The sequence below is a fragment of the Molothrus ater genome, chromosome 1 (genome assembly GCF_012460135.2).
Source record: "Molothrus ater isolate BHLD 08-10-18 breed brown headed cowbird chromosome 1, BPBGC_Mater_1.1, whole genome shotgun sequence".
Classification (NCBI taxonomy): domain Eukaryota; kingdom Metazoa; phylum Chordata; class Aves; order Passeriformes; family Icteridae; genus Molothrus; species Molothrus ater.
The window spans coordinates 35987599-36003206 of NC_050478.2; the positions used below are offsets into that span (position 1 = coordinate 35987599).

A 15608-nucleotide genomic window follows, 5' to 3' on the forward strand; every position below is an offset into this window, starting at 1 on the left:
TTTTCCATCAGGAGGGGTGAATCTGATTGATGGACCTTTAAAAGTTGCCTCTTGGGGACAGTACTGTGATGAGGCTTTGCCCCCAAGTTTGTGCCTTCTGCTGCCTACACTTAGGTCTGTGCTTCTGTTCCATGCAGTGCCACTGCCAGCTGCCACTGCTGGCCCGCTGTGTAGCCACTGCAGGCCCAGAGGGGATGTCTCATCCAATCCCTCCTCCTCACATGAGAGGAAGATTCCTTCTGAGTACCCCTATTTCAATGAATGCTTCCTTGTTTGTTCACTCTAGACTGTAAATAGGACAGCGTGCTCGTCACAAAAAATAACACCCAGGGGGTTTTGTGTTCACAGAGATCACAGCTGACATGTCAGAGCTTGATGCTTGAAAGAAGCAGGGCTTTCCTAGGAACGTGCAATCCATTGCTATCAGGAAGTACTGGTGCCCTAAAATAGCCATGCACTAGGCTCGTCTGTGTTTTAACAGTGTCATGATAAAAAGATTCTGAGAAGCCTTTAAATGTTGTTTTTCTTATGACTTCTAAATCATGTCATGATTATAAACTGGTATACCCTTTTTTTCCCTTAATGCAGAGGCTTTCTGCAGCCCAAATTACATCTCTTTCACAAACCTTCCTTAGACCTGCACCAAAATGTCCATTTAACAAAAGGCATTTTGAAACCCTTTGCTTCTGTCATCGTCTTCTTTTCCCTCTAACCTCCTTCTGTCATCCCCTGTTACACTCAGCCTGAGTGCTGTGGGGCAAGGACACATCTCTCTAATTGTGTGGGCTCACCCACTCGGAGAGCAGGATGAAACACACACAAACACTGCCCCGAAACATGGGCAAGAACAATTATGTCATACCGCCTGCCCCCCCAAATAGCAGTAAGCTCTGGTACTGTAGCAAGAAGTCCTTTCTTACCTTGTAATAAATGCCATTTCTAAGCCAAGAAATCGGGAAAGTTGTTGACGTCCCCTTCCTCCACAGCCTTTTCCTGTTGACACTTCAGAATCTTTGGAAGCCTCTTTCTAAAGAGTTTCCTGGTCTTTTAGTAAGACGTCAGTTTCACCTTAAAGTCTGTTATTGGATCTGACTCTGCTGTAATTGAAGATAAAAATAACATCCCAGAAACATTAACCCATATAAACACATGGTCTACAAGCAATTCAATAAATGTGATATTGGCCTGCACTGGTGGGAACAGTGCAGGCCAATATCACATTTAGAGAGAGCAGCCCCTGCTGTTCTGCTGCTACTGAGTTGGAGAAACACTCTCATCATTTCGGTGAATCTTGTCATTGTGGAAAATGTTTATTCCTCTTACACTTGTGCCACCAGTTAAAGAGCTGATGGAGAAAAAGTAGAAGGAGAAAAAATAGACTGAAAACTTTTTTTTTTGCAATAAGGAATGAGGAGTGAGACATGTATCCATCTATACATTCATATTTAAACTTAAGAACATGGTTTGTGAGTTACCTGGTGTTGCAGCCTTATTAGACTTTCTCTTCTTCCTGTGACATGTATTATACCAGTTTGCCATGTGCTCATCTGGTACAATGAGTATCAAATATTCCTATAGTACTTGCATCAATTAGCTGGAAAAAGAGTGGCTATTCAGTTATCATTAGATCATTTTAGTTAGTAGGGTGCTTTTGTAAGTGAGTAACAGAAAGCACTTAAAATGGAAAAGCCTTTTTTCCCCCTTCAGTGTATAGGTAAGGTACTGATTAGAGTCAGCTGCCACATCCAGCACCACAGGCACCTTCCTGAGGATGGAGGCTTTGGCAAGGATCACCTTTTAAAGGCAAGGGCACATCTTCACTAACAGCCTCAGAGACATATGAATTGTGCCTGCAACTACAATTCATAGGCGTGTCGTTCGCTGGCATTTCTCATACTTTTGAGAAACGTTTATCAGCAAGAAATTAGTATCTGCTCTTCTTATACTCTTCAGTTCTGGGAGGATGAAATTCCTGCATGAAAGGCTGATCATGCTTCATTTCTGCCCTATAATTGGCTCCCTGAGGCAAATGTAGAGTCACAGCAACTACAGAGAAAAAGTAGGGTATCTATCTAAATGCAGAGCCCCTTCCTTCCTCTGCTCACCTCAGAAATCGAGGCTGACAGAGGAGTCAAATTAGGGAGAAATGGGTATATTGTTTTATACTTAGCTTCATTTCCATACATATATTAAAGCTCCTTTGGGCTATTTCATATATACTGTTTTCAAGTGCACAGATCCAATAATCAAAGACATAATGCAAGCTGAAGTACCAGTCCCATCATTTGTGCACTTCACCCCTCTTAACATACCTATTTTCATTATGATGCTTCAAGAGTTTGGGCACCCTGCCCATCATAGTTGTACCCCTCTGCCCCTGCTCCCCACTGTTTGTTGCAATTTAAAAATCCTTTTCCATCTTTCATTTAATTCATCCACTCTTTGACATTCCTCATTTGCCTCACCCAGAGATGTGATGCCTCCAGGGACAGTGACTCCACCTCCACCATTTGCCTCACCACCACCACCCTGAGCAGCCCATTCCAATGCCTGAGCTGGACTTTCTCCAGCCTAACAGCTGGTGGCTTGTTCAGATGACCACTTGCTGACTGTTGTCTTTCAATCACCTGGCCACTCTGGTGGTCCTGCTTTTCCAGGCCCAGAATGGCAAAGGCAGCTGAGATAAAATGCAGGTAACAGCTGTGGAGCCTTGCTGCTGCACCACAGACCTGCCTTCCCCAGCCCTCATCACATCTGGATCATCTGTCTGAAAGATGATTTAGGCTCTCTCACTCTCCTTGGGATGGGGCACGGTGCAAGCATGCACACAACTTCAGACAGCTGAACCAGCTCAGAGTAATTCAAAATCACAACTTGGAACTGATTATGAAATTATAAACCCCAAAGCAGCTGCCCTTTTGAACGTGAAAAAGCATTCAAGTTCTCTTCAATTCTTCCCAAACATAACCCAGCTTTTACAGAACAGTTTTAAATCAGGCCTTCACTTAAACAAGTGCAACTTCCCCACAGGCTCTTCCCTGCTCTGTTGGGAAAGGAAAACCAAGTAGCCAGTTCTGTAGCACCAGTAACTACTGCTAATTCAGTAGTAAGGAGCTTCTCCTCATCACCACTTTGAGAACTGAGTTCCTCCTTTTGGGCATGAACAATTGGCATTTGTGCAAACACCACAAATAAGGAATCTCCTCATGACCTTTATTTCTCTTTAGTTTTGTAAGCAGTTGGGATTCAGTTAAACAAGGTCAAACTGCAATCCAATAAACGTTTTCTATTAAAAAGTATTTGGAGAGGTCTTTCTACTACAACACTTTCTACTAGCAAAACGTTCATTAAATATTGTGACTTTTTAAACAAGATAATACAAAGCTGGTCCTTGGGATAGAAACCATCAGTAAAAGGATCTTATGCTAAAAAAATCTGCAAACAGGAACTTAAAATTGTACAGAGCAGAGACCTTGTATTTAAGCAGAACAACTGCAGCAACCTATTTTTGAGGCTATTGGAAGCCCAGTGTAATCTTAAAATACCAAATGAAACAATTGAAAAATAGCATCCGAAACTGAAGTTACTTACAGTCCTGTGGTTAAACCACTGAATTCAAAATATAACACTCTTTAATCAATGACAAAACTATACCACTGTGCTTTGTGTGTGTGAAATCAAATGGTTTAAACTTGAGTGCTTTCATCCCAATTAAATGAATATTTAAGTTATGTAATTTTTCCCTTCTCTGCAATGTTCTGCCAACTGAGTAATTTTTAGGCATGAAAGGTGCTTTTGAACCACTCTAGGTGCATGTCTGATACAGAACATAGTCCTTTTTAAAGCATTTTGATTTGAAGACTAAGGAAAATTATCAAGCACAAATCAGTCAAGGGAAAAAACAGCAAATCACAGAGCTCTATCTCTTGCTTTAAGACAACAAAAGCTGGGGAATTTACAATGTTTTTCTCATCTTGTTATCAGATTACTTGACCACTTCTAAATAAGGATGAAGGTGGTTAAGAAGAGAGAAACCACTCCTTCCTACATTTGTAAAAATACTGAAGTACTTGGAGAACATTGGCACAGAAACTATATTACATGTACATTCACTTGTAAATATTTTTATGTAGCTTGAAACATAAAAATGTTGGTAATTTTACAGAATTCCCTTAGGTACCAGTCCCAGAATATGGTTACTTGTACCACAGAAAATGGTCTGTTAAGGTATTTTCATTTTGGAAGGTCAGTTACTGACATTTGTTGGCCACGGACCACTGTGTACAATTTCAGTTCTTTACCACAAGGTATTTCTTAACAGTGAGGAAGTGGTGCTAAACCACCTGGAAAAGGTCAGGAGGTAACATCTAATTCCCATTTCAGTGAGGATAACCACTGACAGAAGTACTTTTTACCTGCCTTTTCGTTTCCTGCTCTTCTGTCTTCTGAAGCCCCCACAGCTACTAATGAACTGTTGATTGGCAAAGACCAAATAGGAAATTGCATTTTGTACTGCAATCATCCACCTCACAAATTCACCATGGGGTTTGCTTACCCCCTGTGCCTGAACAGGTACACGATTTGCTTATTGCTTAAAGATCTGTAAGGGTTAATAAAATTCAGAAGAGAGTATCATCAGTGAGTGTGCTCCTGGAGAAAGATATAGATAACAGCCATCTTATCTAAGCTTTCCAACCTCAGTTTCAACCTCTTGAAGTCCAAATATCATTTTTATGACACTACAAGCCTAGTGATAAAATAACATCTGGCACAATAACTTCTCCAGAAAAGCTACATGGACAAGAAAGTACTACACAGTAAAATCTGACTGAACGGAACACTTGCCCTGACCCAGGCTCAAAGCTAGCTTGCTAAGGTTGGTCATGGAAAAAGGTATGATTTCTGTCCCTCCCTACTTTTTAATTTAAAGTGTAGCTCCAGGAGAGCATTTCCCACGACGTACAGTGAAAGGAATTTTGCAATTTCTGTGAGTTGAAAAATCTGGGCCCTGCAGATACTCAAAACATTAAGATACCAGAGTGCTAAGGAGCAAAGTAAGTCAAAGATATGTGAAAGAAATGCTGAGTTGAGCAATGGAGTTAGTGGTGGGGATTATCAAAATCTGTTCTTTTGTCTTGGCAAAGTATCGGCCTCTCACAGGGTTCCTGAAAGTCGTTCTTATTCACAGGAGCAGTCCATGTCCAGCGCTGCCCCGTCAGTGCCACTGCAGCCGTCCGGCCCCGGCGCGCAGCCCCCGCCCTCCGCGGCCTCCCCCGCGGGGCAGCCGGGCACGCTCGGGCTGGGGCAGGCCTGCCCAGCACTGTCACCAGTGTCACAGCTGGCAGGACACGTCTCTGCTGACGCCCCGTCGTGGGGGGCACCGCTGTCGTTGGTCCTGGCTACCTCCTCTCCCAAGTCTATGACATCATCTGGCTGCTGCTCCGGATCAGGCTTGGCCGCTCTTGAGATTTGTGATTCTAAGTTTCTCGTGTTCTCTGTGACTTCAAATTCCTGCTTCTCCTGTGCCCTTTGCTTCTCCCTAGTGCTTAATTTAGCCTTTGTGGAATTCTTCATTTTTCTGTTGTGCATGTCTTCTTTGGAGAACCTCCAGTGAAACTACAAAGAAGGGATCCAAATGTTAAGATCATTAGAGGCAGTCTCACATGGACATTTACTTTCCTGAGTAAACATGTTTTGATGAGTTAGTTTTAATTCAAAAACTAAATTTGAATTTGACCAGAAAAACCCAAGATTAAAAGAAGTAGCCTGACCAAATCAGATGGCATAAGATGATTTCTGCCCACACATATATCTCTGTTTCAGAGAGGAAGGAGAGATTGATGCTTTCTGCTTCTGCTGTTGTGCCTGGTAGGTTCCTCTCTACACTGTGTGGAAGGGAAGGGTATGCAAAGCTGGCTAAGTGCAGACAGAAGAAGCAATCCCATGGCATTATTCCAGTGTTTTTCACCAGGTTAACAGCAGAACTAACACCACACCCACGACCATACCCAAACAGTAAAACATTCTGAACCATCTGTAGGAATGTCGTTTGATGAGAAAGCGTGAGGCTGCTACTTGCAGCACTTCCACAGGACTTGCCACAGCCACCATTTCAGAAGTGCTTTAACTACTATTAAGAAACAAAAAGGGAACTAGCAGTACCTTGAAATACTAACTTGACAGGTATAACATATAGAAAGGCTGACAAATATGTCATTATTATATCTGCCTCATTTGTCAAAAAATAAATCAAGCTTTCCCCAAGGAAAGCCAGACCACAGAGTTGTAGAATCATAGAATGGCTTGGACTGGAAGGACCTTAAAGGTAATCTAGTTCCAACTACCCTGCCATGGGCAGAGACTCCTCCTAAAGACCATGTTTGCTCCAAGTTGCATCCAATCTGACCTTCAACACTGTCAGGGGGTGGGGCACCCACAACTTCTCTGGACAACCTGTGCCAGTGTCTTACCACCCTCACAGTAAAGAATTTCTTTCTACCATCTAATCTAAACCTGCCCTCTTTCAGTTTGAAGCCATTACCCCTTGTCCTATCACTACACTTCCTGGGAAAGAGTGCCTTTGCAACTTCCCTGCAGGCTCCCTTCAGATACTGGAAGGCTGCTGTGAGGTCTCCATGCAACCTTCTCTTCTCCAAGCTGAACAGCCCCGACTTTCTCAGCTTGTCTTCAGAGGAGAGGTGCTCCAGTCCCCTTACCAACTTCAAGGCCTCTTCTGGACTTGCTCTATGGTTCCAAGCCACAGCTAAGCCATCCTACACAAGCTTGCTCTGAATGTGCACAGCCATTTTTTCAGCACTGTCAGTTGCTGATGGAAGCTCAGGAATGGGTTAGGAGCCAATATTTGGATGGCATAAATAATCTCATCAGGACATTCAGCAAACCCAGCCATGTTCAAAAAAGCCATTTTCTCCAGTGAAACTGGGTCTGTGCTGAAGTTGGCCAAAAGATTTTGTATTCATAAATTTTTGATCTAGCTATTTATTCCTTAATCAAAAAGCCATTCAAAACTTATTATTAGATTACAAAGCTGGAACAATGTTCTTTCCTCCTGGTAGCCAGAATTTAATGCAAAAGCAGAAGGGGAAAAAAAAGAAAGAAACTGGCTTTCACAAAACTCTTCTCGGTTTTACTTAAAGGAAGTTATCTTTCACCTCAATAGCACTGCAGTTTAGAGAAAGAGGAACGATAACATCTCAGTTCTAGAGCTCAGCTGTTTAAAATTCAGACACCTGAGTTTTTTCCTCTTTGATTTGCAGAAGTGGCTGGGCATCCACTAGTCCACTTAACTCAAAGCCCTCATTGACAGAAGGTAAGAGCAGGGCCCTAAATGTGATAAAGATCCAGCTGTAGGAGGCTTTGTGAGTGTGTGTATGTGTACTCAAGTCAGGTACTTACACCGTTATTTCACAAAAATGCATTCAGCCAGTTTCAGCTGAAATAAGCATCAGTTTTGTACAAAGTGAATGAACACAATTACTAATTGAATATTACAGTAATAGGAGTACTTTCCACTAAAGAGAGAAGCTGTACCACTCCTTGCATATTTCCTTTTCTGTTTGTCTGACTACCTTGAACAGCAGTTCATTGATGTGCAAAGATAGGACAGAACATTTTCCATCAATGCAATATCCTTTTAACGTTATCATCCTATTTCCCCTCCTCTGAGGGTTATCTATAAACATTTTAAATATGCCATAGCTTAAGTTTAAAAAAATCCCTGAGAGCCTTGGATGTTGTATGTGCAGAATATTCAACAACTCTTGATCAAATTTTTGGGTTGGCATCTTTGATGTGACACAACAACCACTTAGGGACGTTGAACCAGTCCTACATCCCTTTACAGAACTATAATCAAGGTATGTCATCCTTCCCTGACCTTTGGTATGAAAATGTGCTGTAGTGATTCTTGCCCTCAAATATGCCTGTATATTTAACAATGCCAACGAGTGAGTCCTTTGTTTTGTCAACCAGACATTGTTAAATAAGTTTTTATAACCTGGAATGAAAAAAACTTAAACAAAGTTTCAAGTCATCTGGATGGTATGTATGTGTTATTATAATACAAGAAATCAGCATCATATTTCTTTCTCTATTTGAGGATGAACAACCACATATGGGCTCCCATCCCTTCCACTAAAACCACACACAGTGGTAGGAAAAGAATGACCAAATACAGGCACTCTAACACTCATCCCAAGATCCCTTTAATCACCTGAAAACAAAGAGAGAAAACAAGGAAAGTGGGCTTTGTAACAAGTTCACACAGTATTCTGGGCTCCAGCTTTGCTAATGAGAGAGGGTAAATCCTAAATCAGTCACACTCCCAGCAGTTCTCTCCTGCTTCAGTCAGTTCAAACACTCCCCTGGTCTGCACTGTATCAAAAAGACAACTTTCACAGAACCAGGCTCCGAAACAGTGAGGGCTTCATAGATGAAAGCTACCTGCAATTATCTAAACTGTTGGGTAAAATGCTCCTGGTGCTCAGCTCTGCTCAGCATTTCCGATCTCCTGCTGCAGCTCAGCTCTGCATGGCCTCAAGCACCCGCTCCTGCAGGTGACATTGGGCTGGCAGCACTCAGCAAAGCCCACAGAGCCAGAACAAAAACAAGGCTGCCTTAGTCAGCAACCTCATTGACACGTGGTTCCAGAGGTCTTTTCCATACTTCATCTGGGTTTTCTGATCCCTTGCATCCTGAAAGGGCAAGGCAAATTTGACCACTGTAGGAAGGCAATCGCTTTCTGTTTCCAGTCCCTGTATTTCTCTCTCCAGCTGTATGGCATGACAGGTTTGGGCAGGGGTTCACACAGCTATGTGTTTAAAAATGGATGTGGGAATACATCCATGCATCCACATCCATACATCATTAGCTGTCAGCTATGCCTTTGGATAATTTAGCTGGATTCTAGAGGCTTGTCTTGGTTAAATTACAGCAGAATCCATTAATATTCACACATCAGAAACACCTGCCAAGATCAGGCCTACATTGTGCCAGGTTCTACCAAAACAGAGAGAGATAGAGAGAATGAGAGAGCAGTTTAAACAGAAAATACAGGAAATGGGTGAGAGAAAATAGTGTTGGTTCCACCTTACAGGGCCCGAACATCAAAGAATTTTAGGTCTAAATAGAGGTTTATGGCTGGTTTACATGAAGAAAAATCTGCATTTCTTACACTGCTGTGAGTTCATCAGAGAATGAAACCTAGGAGCTTTGACATCATTTGAGCATTTTTTGTTTCTTTCATTTGAACAGTTCCATTCCTTCTGTCTTGCTACTGTATCACAGAAACATTGAATAGGCCATTTTGTTTCTAAGGGAAATCAATTTCAATATAAAAATACCACCAAGCAAAACCCAAAGAAACCAGAAACTCAAGGTTATTTACCTTAGATTCTTTCTTCTTTGCTTTCTGGGGCAAAGAAGGTCTCTGAAGAAATACAATTTGCTTTGTAGATAAATTCCCCTCCCTGAAAAGAAACAAATGCATACTCCTGAGAATGAATTAAATTCACATCCAGCATCATTCAAAGCGAAAATCCATCTCAGTCACTTATTTCTGTAGGTCAAAGAAGAACAAAATGAAGAATGATCCTCACATTGCCTGTCCCTGTTGTCTCTGAGCAGCCTGGTATTTTGGGGGGCAGGGAGAGGGGAATGTTCAGACTGATAGAGCCTGTCAGCCTATGACACAGTTTTGTGGAATGTTTTAGCATTAGTGTGCAAACACAGAATAAATTGTTTGGAACAAAAAGGAAGAAACCCAAGAGCTCCAGTGCCCCGGTGTCTCAGCAACACCAGAGTGTTCCTTCCCTCCCTCCAGGGGCACTGATCTGGAATGGGGCTGGGTGCTCCCTGTAGGTCTGCAGCATGGCAGGAGGTACAACCACCAGGTGGGTGCCCTTCTGCACCAACCTCTGTTACTCAAGGTATTAGCGGGATACAGAAAGCTGAAAGAAATTTTTATTTTTATATATAGCTTTTAAGAGTCAGGGATTACAAATTATAACTCTGATTTTCTATTCATTCTTATGAATGAATATTTATGTAAAACTTAAATACAGTTTCTCCCTCAACACAGATGGCCTTTTACTTTTTAGGTTTTTATGTGTAGGAGTAGTCTTCATCCAAATCTCATAAAGAGCTGGGCATATTAATTAAGATAAAAAAATCACAACTGATTATATTGGTGTGTATATACAAATAAATATATTCCTGACCAGTGAAAATTCAGAAAGCACCATCTTCATGATTAACAAGTGGTATGATTGTTTTTACCAGTTAGGAAGAATATTTTTAAGTGATTTGCATTTATATTTAAAAACTCAGAATATAAATAATAGCAAAGTAGACCACAGAATTATTATATCTGCACACAAGGCTACTCGAGCAGTGACACACTAATCTCACTGGGTTCTGCTCAGCTAGACTTTATCAGCAGCATTAGACAGACATCTATTAAGAATAAAATTACTTTTCTTCAGCTAGACAACATCTCACTCCAAACATTATCACACATTTTGTCTTTGCTCTAAAGGATGTTACTGGAAGATCCAGAGCAGGAATTTTACGGTAGCAGAGTTTACAGAGCTGCAGAAACACCCAGAAAATTCATGCAGAAACCACATTGCCACCTTGCATCTTTCTGCCCACCAGACATGTGCTTCCTGCCCCATGTGGCTTGTGAGGCACGGAAAACCCCGAGAACAGCTGCAGCAGGCTTTGCAAGGAAACCCACACTGACTGCACAGGGAATTGCTTGTGCAGACTGTGGTGCTTGTACAGCAACTTCCCTGGCCAAAAGGCAGCACCCACCCCTCCCTACCTGTTTGTCTTCACAATGGGAGTGGGGAGCACACACGTCAGCTGCCAGCCGTACATGGCAAGGGAATTCAGCAGCGGAACGTAATCTGTCTGCACTTCAACTCCCTGGGGAAGGAAAAGCAACAGTTGGCATTAGCACTTGGAGTGCCACATTCAGCTTGACTCAAAAAAAAAAAAAAAACCCAAGAAAAAATATATGTGTGCGTTTTCTCAGAGGGAAAATGGGGTTTTGCACCAAAGTGGGTCATGTTTTATGTTCAGCTAGGCAGGAAGGAATATGTTATAAAACATGAGACAAATGATCGACCGCCCATACATCCCAAACTGTTAAAGGAGTTTGTTTAAAATGGTAAACATCTGTGATCTTGTTCTTACACTGCCTGACTCATCCATCTAGCTTTAGATCGTTCCAGATCTGAACAGGATAAATTCATTGTATGTTATCAATTATCTCCTCCCGAGAAAAATTATGTTCAAGTAGTTAAAAAATGACAGAAGTGCTTTGCTCAGATTCTGCACTTGTCTAAGCTTCAGTTAACCCTGAATATCTGCACTGAAATCAGTCGTGTTACTCTACCATGATGGATCAAAAGGAAAATAGCCAACAACAGCAACAAAAAACATAAGTATGAGCCTGTGCCTTTTATCGCTCACAAATAAGCATTGCTGCCTTCCTATTTTGAATCAGGAAATCTGTGGGCGAGATGAAAAGCTTTGCCTTTCAGTGCAGGAGTCTGGCTCCTGCTGCACATTTACCCAGCAGAGCCTGGCTCTTTCCCTTTCAACTAAATGGCAGACCTTGCAATCCACACAGAAAGAACCACTGGTGGTTTCAACAAAGATTATTCCAGTGAGGTGTCGAATTGCCAAGACTGCAGTAATTTAATGAATAGATGCTACAGCATATTTACTGGTTTTTAATTTTAATAAACACAAAGAAGACAAATGGTAACTACTAGTCTCTACAAATAAAACTAAATTTGATTGGAATAACAATTACATTTGCCAAAAAGCTCAGGCACTTATACTGGTTTCACGTGCACGAAAGGAGTTTTAACTGCCAATTCGCAACACTGGGGAAGGCACAATAGTTTTGCAGCTCCAAAAAATCCATTTATTCCACAGTAATGAAATAGTCATTTGATCAGAACTAATCCAAATCCTTCTGTAGTTATTTCAAGGTATTTTAGTGAATTCCAATCTCAGCTGTTCCTTTCTTCTAACAAATGTAATTTAGGTCACTTATATCTTTATAACTGAATGGCTGCCTGACTATACCTATTAAAAACCCGATCATGACTACAAGTGCAAATAGCTGAAGAAGCTGTATCAGTCCTGCTTAAAAGGAAAATGTTTAAATCTCTACCCCAGAAAGTGCCTGCAAGAGAACACTACTAATGTTACTTTGTACAGAGGCTTGTGGGGGCTTAGAGAGGAAGTGCTACATTAAAACATCACCCTGTACAAACTGAATTTGTGACTCTGGGAGAGGGGGGCAATAGCACATGGCCCTTAACTTGTGTCCACTGGAGCAGTCAAACTCATCCTGAAGATGGGATTGTGGTAGATTCAGAGTCTCTCTCCTTTGACTCCCATTTCCCTCTGGAAGAGGGCTATTTGTGCACTCTTTCCAGTTTTTAAAATAGAGTGTCCAAGGGTAATAAAAAAATCATGATGTATCTAGATGCCTTTAAGCTGTAATGCCTCAAAAAGATGTATTACTAACACACTGAGATTTATGAGATTGGTCAACAATGCCTGCAAAAAATAAAGATGAAAATATGCAACATGATGATTAAGAGTAAGGTCAGAGCATCCACCATCACAAGCTCTTCATGAGGTGCCACATAAAAGGACCTGTTTAAAACATTCCCTCCATCAAACAGTGTTTGCAGAGGAAAAACCAAAAGGAGCTCACTCATTTAGAGGAGGGAAGCAGATCAGGAAAGACTGGCACAGCAGAGCTTGTCTGTGCCCTGAGGAACATCTTGTGTTGTAAAGAGGATTTCTATTTTGAATTCATTGCCTGAGGTGGGTGATTAGCAGGAAGAACCTTCTTCTTGCATCAGGATGTGCAACAAATGTCAGAAATCAGAGGGAGATTATGGCAATGAGGAAGGACATCAATACCACGCAGAGCTCATTTGGCTGCTGTAGAAGCCAAACTGTTTCAGGGACATGCCATCACTCCTGCCACAGCACCCTGTCCCTGCAGGCTCTGAGCAGTGAGACAGGGCTGGCTTTGGACCTGTCTGACTTGTCAGGATTAAGCATCATCTGCAGCAGATGATGGTGTATTTCCCAACCCAGTGGCACAGAAGGGAAGCACATTCAAAAGGGTAAAGTTACCAGAAAATAAATTTAAGTCAATTAGGCCTAAAAACCTTTTTTTTTCCTTTTTTAAATCTGGCAGTTTAAAAAAAAATCAGAAAAGTCAACCTATTTAGGGAGTTCTACAGAGTTGTTGCAGAAAGATGACGTCTCATTTTTCCCACGTGCTGGTACCCAACACCCCAGTGTGCCTGCTGGGCTGTCTGGAGGCAGGAGGTGTGTACATGATGCAGAGGTGTTCCCAACTCTGAGCTCCTCAAGCCCTTTAACAAGCTCCATCCAACTCCCCTTCACTGGAGTCAGACACTACACCTCATCTCCAGGTCCTTGGGGAATAGACTATTCCCAATAATTGGCTGAGTTTGAAGATGACAGACAAGAGGAAGGAGTCACTCCAAAATGAAGAGGTTAATCCACATGGGCTTCAAACTCCTGACTTGCAAATACAGATAATTGAAGCTTTTTTTAAGACCACATAAAAATATTTCTCCCTCCCCCTCCTGAATCATCGGCTGTAACTCTATCCCACGACTGGAATTTGTGTGCCAGCAGGAGTCACAGTTATACAGACCTTTAATTGGTGTCATATTAAATGCTTTCTAAAGCAAAAATGCTTCTAAACAAACATACTGGGGGATGGGTGCAGAGGAAAAGAGTAATCTTGTATTCGTTTTACATTTAATACAGTAATTATTTTATCTACTATTATTAGAGACAATAGAAATGAAATTTCAAGCACACCATTCCCTCAAATAAAAGTGCAATGCTCTTTTCTAACTAGCAAATACTGGATTTGAACACCAGTAGAAGTAGAAAAAAACCGTGCCAGAGCTCTCCTGAAAAAGAAGTGTTCAAACAATGCATCTCAAACTGGGAGACATTTCATTCACTGAAAGGGTGGAAAATTTTAATTAACTTGCTTCCCACTCTCCTGTGGATGATAAGTAATCTCTGATCACACCTTGAGTGTCAAGAAGCCAGAGCATATTGAGCTAGGATTTTCCCTTGACTTGCATCACATGAAAAGAATTCTTTTTATTTGTAGTTGTATTGTTTGTTTCCAGCATTTTTTCCTTTCACAGTTGCTTCTGCTCATTAGGAGGGGAAAAAAAAAAGATGAAAAAATGATAAGAATAATATCTAGGGCAAGCCACACAAACAACTGCATTAACAATTTTTTTTTTTCCTTTTCCCCCCCTACTGTGGCAATTTTAACCACAGCAAGATAATAAACAAGACAACTACTAAGCTCTTGTGAGACAGAAGTTCTTCAGAAATCATTCTTTCCTGGGCTATTCCTGGGCTAAGTGAACGTGATTTAGTTACAAGGCAGCTATGGATTGTCACTATTTAGTATTTTTTCCAGCATGGATTAAAGAGTGGTAGATTGAAAATCCCATTAAATAAATCTTAATAAAACCTTTATCAGCAAATCCTAACAGACTGCGTACCAAAATTTACTGACAGATGGCAAAGAGGATGGGAAGTAAAAAAAAAACAAGTTGCTTTGAAAGTGTAACCTACTGTTTGTTGCAGAAAATGGGCACTGCATTCAAACCCAGCTCCTTACAAAAACCAGAGGGGTGCCACGAGGGCGGCACCAAGCACCCCCAGCCAAGGCTGGCTACCAGTCCCCAGCTCTGCCAAAGCCAAAGCTTTTCTGTCCCTGGGCACTGAAGGGAGGAAGTGGAAGTGGCAAAAGCAGGACTTGCACCTTAGTGGAAAAGAAAGAAAATGCAATAAGAGAAATCAAATACCTGGACTGTGCAAGCATGACCCAGTAAAAGTGTGCTGCAAACGTTTTATGTTTGCAGTAACACAGCTGACACGGGGACTAAATTCAAGCTCTAAATTTGTAAATTATTTGCCTTTTTTCTTTTCAGACTTCTTCCAAGAGATAATTTCTGCTGACAGTGTAGCAGTATTGAACCATGAAAAACATTTATTGGAAGCAAAAGGGAAGTTTCACAAATGCTTCAGCAATAAAAAAGTTGGACTTTGTTCCTCTAGTATTGAGCTGCTCCTGAATCTCCATGTGTAACACACCACAGAGCATGTTGCTGGCAGACACTTGCTACACATCCATTAGCTGTGGAGCAGGGGGCTGTGGGATGGCTCCTGCATCCTTGGAAACCACCACTAGCTTTGGGAAGCAGGTGGGTCACTGACCAACAAAGAGCAGCTGCCAAATGGGGATCTCACTGGAAAAGTAATAGAAAAAAAAAAGAGTAATAAATAAATCCACAGGCAGGCTTTTCCCTCAATATTCTGGGCATATGTAATTTAGAGTTATTTACAATTGCTAATATATATGTGAGTTCCTGCAATGTGAAATATTTTGGAGAATACAGTAAGGCTGTAACACTGTATGAGGCAGGATTGTGTTAAGACCGTGTTTCTGTAATTCAGAAAATCCAGTCACAATTTCAGTACAC

At 41.5% G+C, this 15608-nt stretch overlaps 1 protein-coding gene across 1 annotated transcript in view; it reads right to left on the reverse strand.

Annotated features, from left to right (window-relative positions):
- Positions 1-3192: 3192 nt before the first annotated feature.
- RFTN1 (raftlin, lipid raft linker 1) overlaps positions 3193-15608 on the reverse strand; it is a 95841-nt gene continuing 83425 nt past the window's right edge. The window contains exons 8-10 of the mRNA XM_036406961.2: positions 10844-10947; positions 9407-9488; positions 3193-5616 (exon numbers count right to left, since the gene is read on the reverse strand). Coding sequence (XP_036262854.1) covers positions 5179-5616; positions 9407-9488; positions 10844-10947 — 624 coding nt within the window. The 3' untranslated portion in view covers positions 3193-5178. The remainder of the gene's footprint in view (positions 5617-9406; positions 9489-10843; positions 10948-15608) is intronic.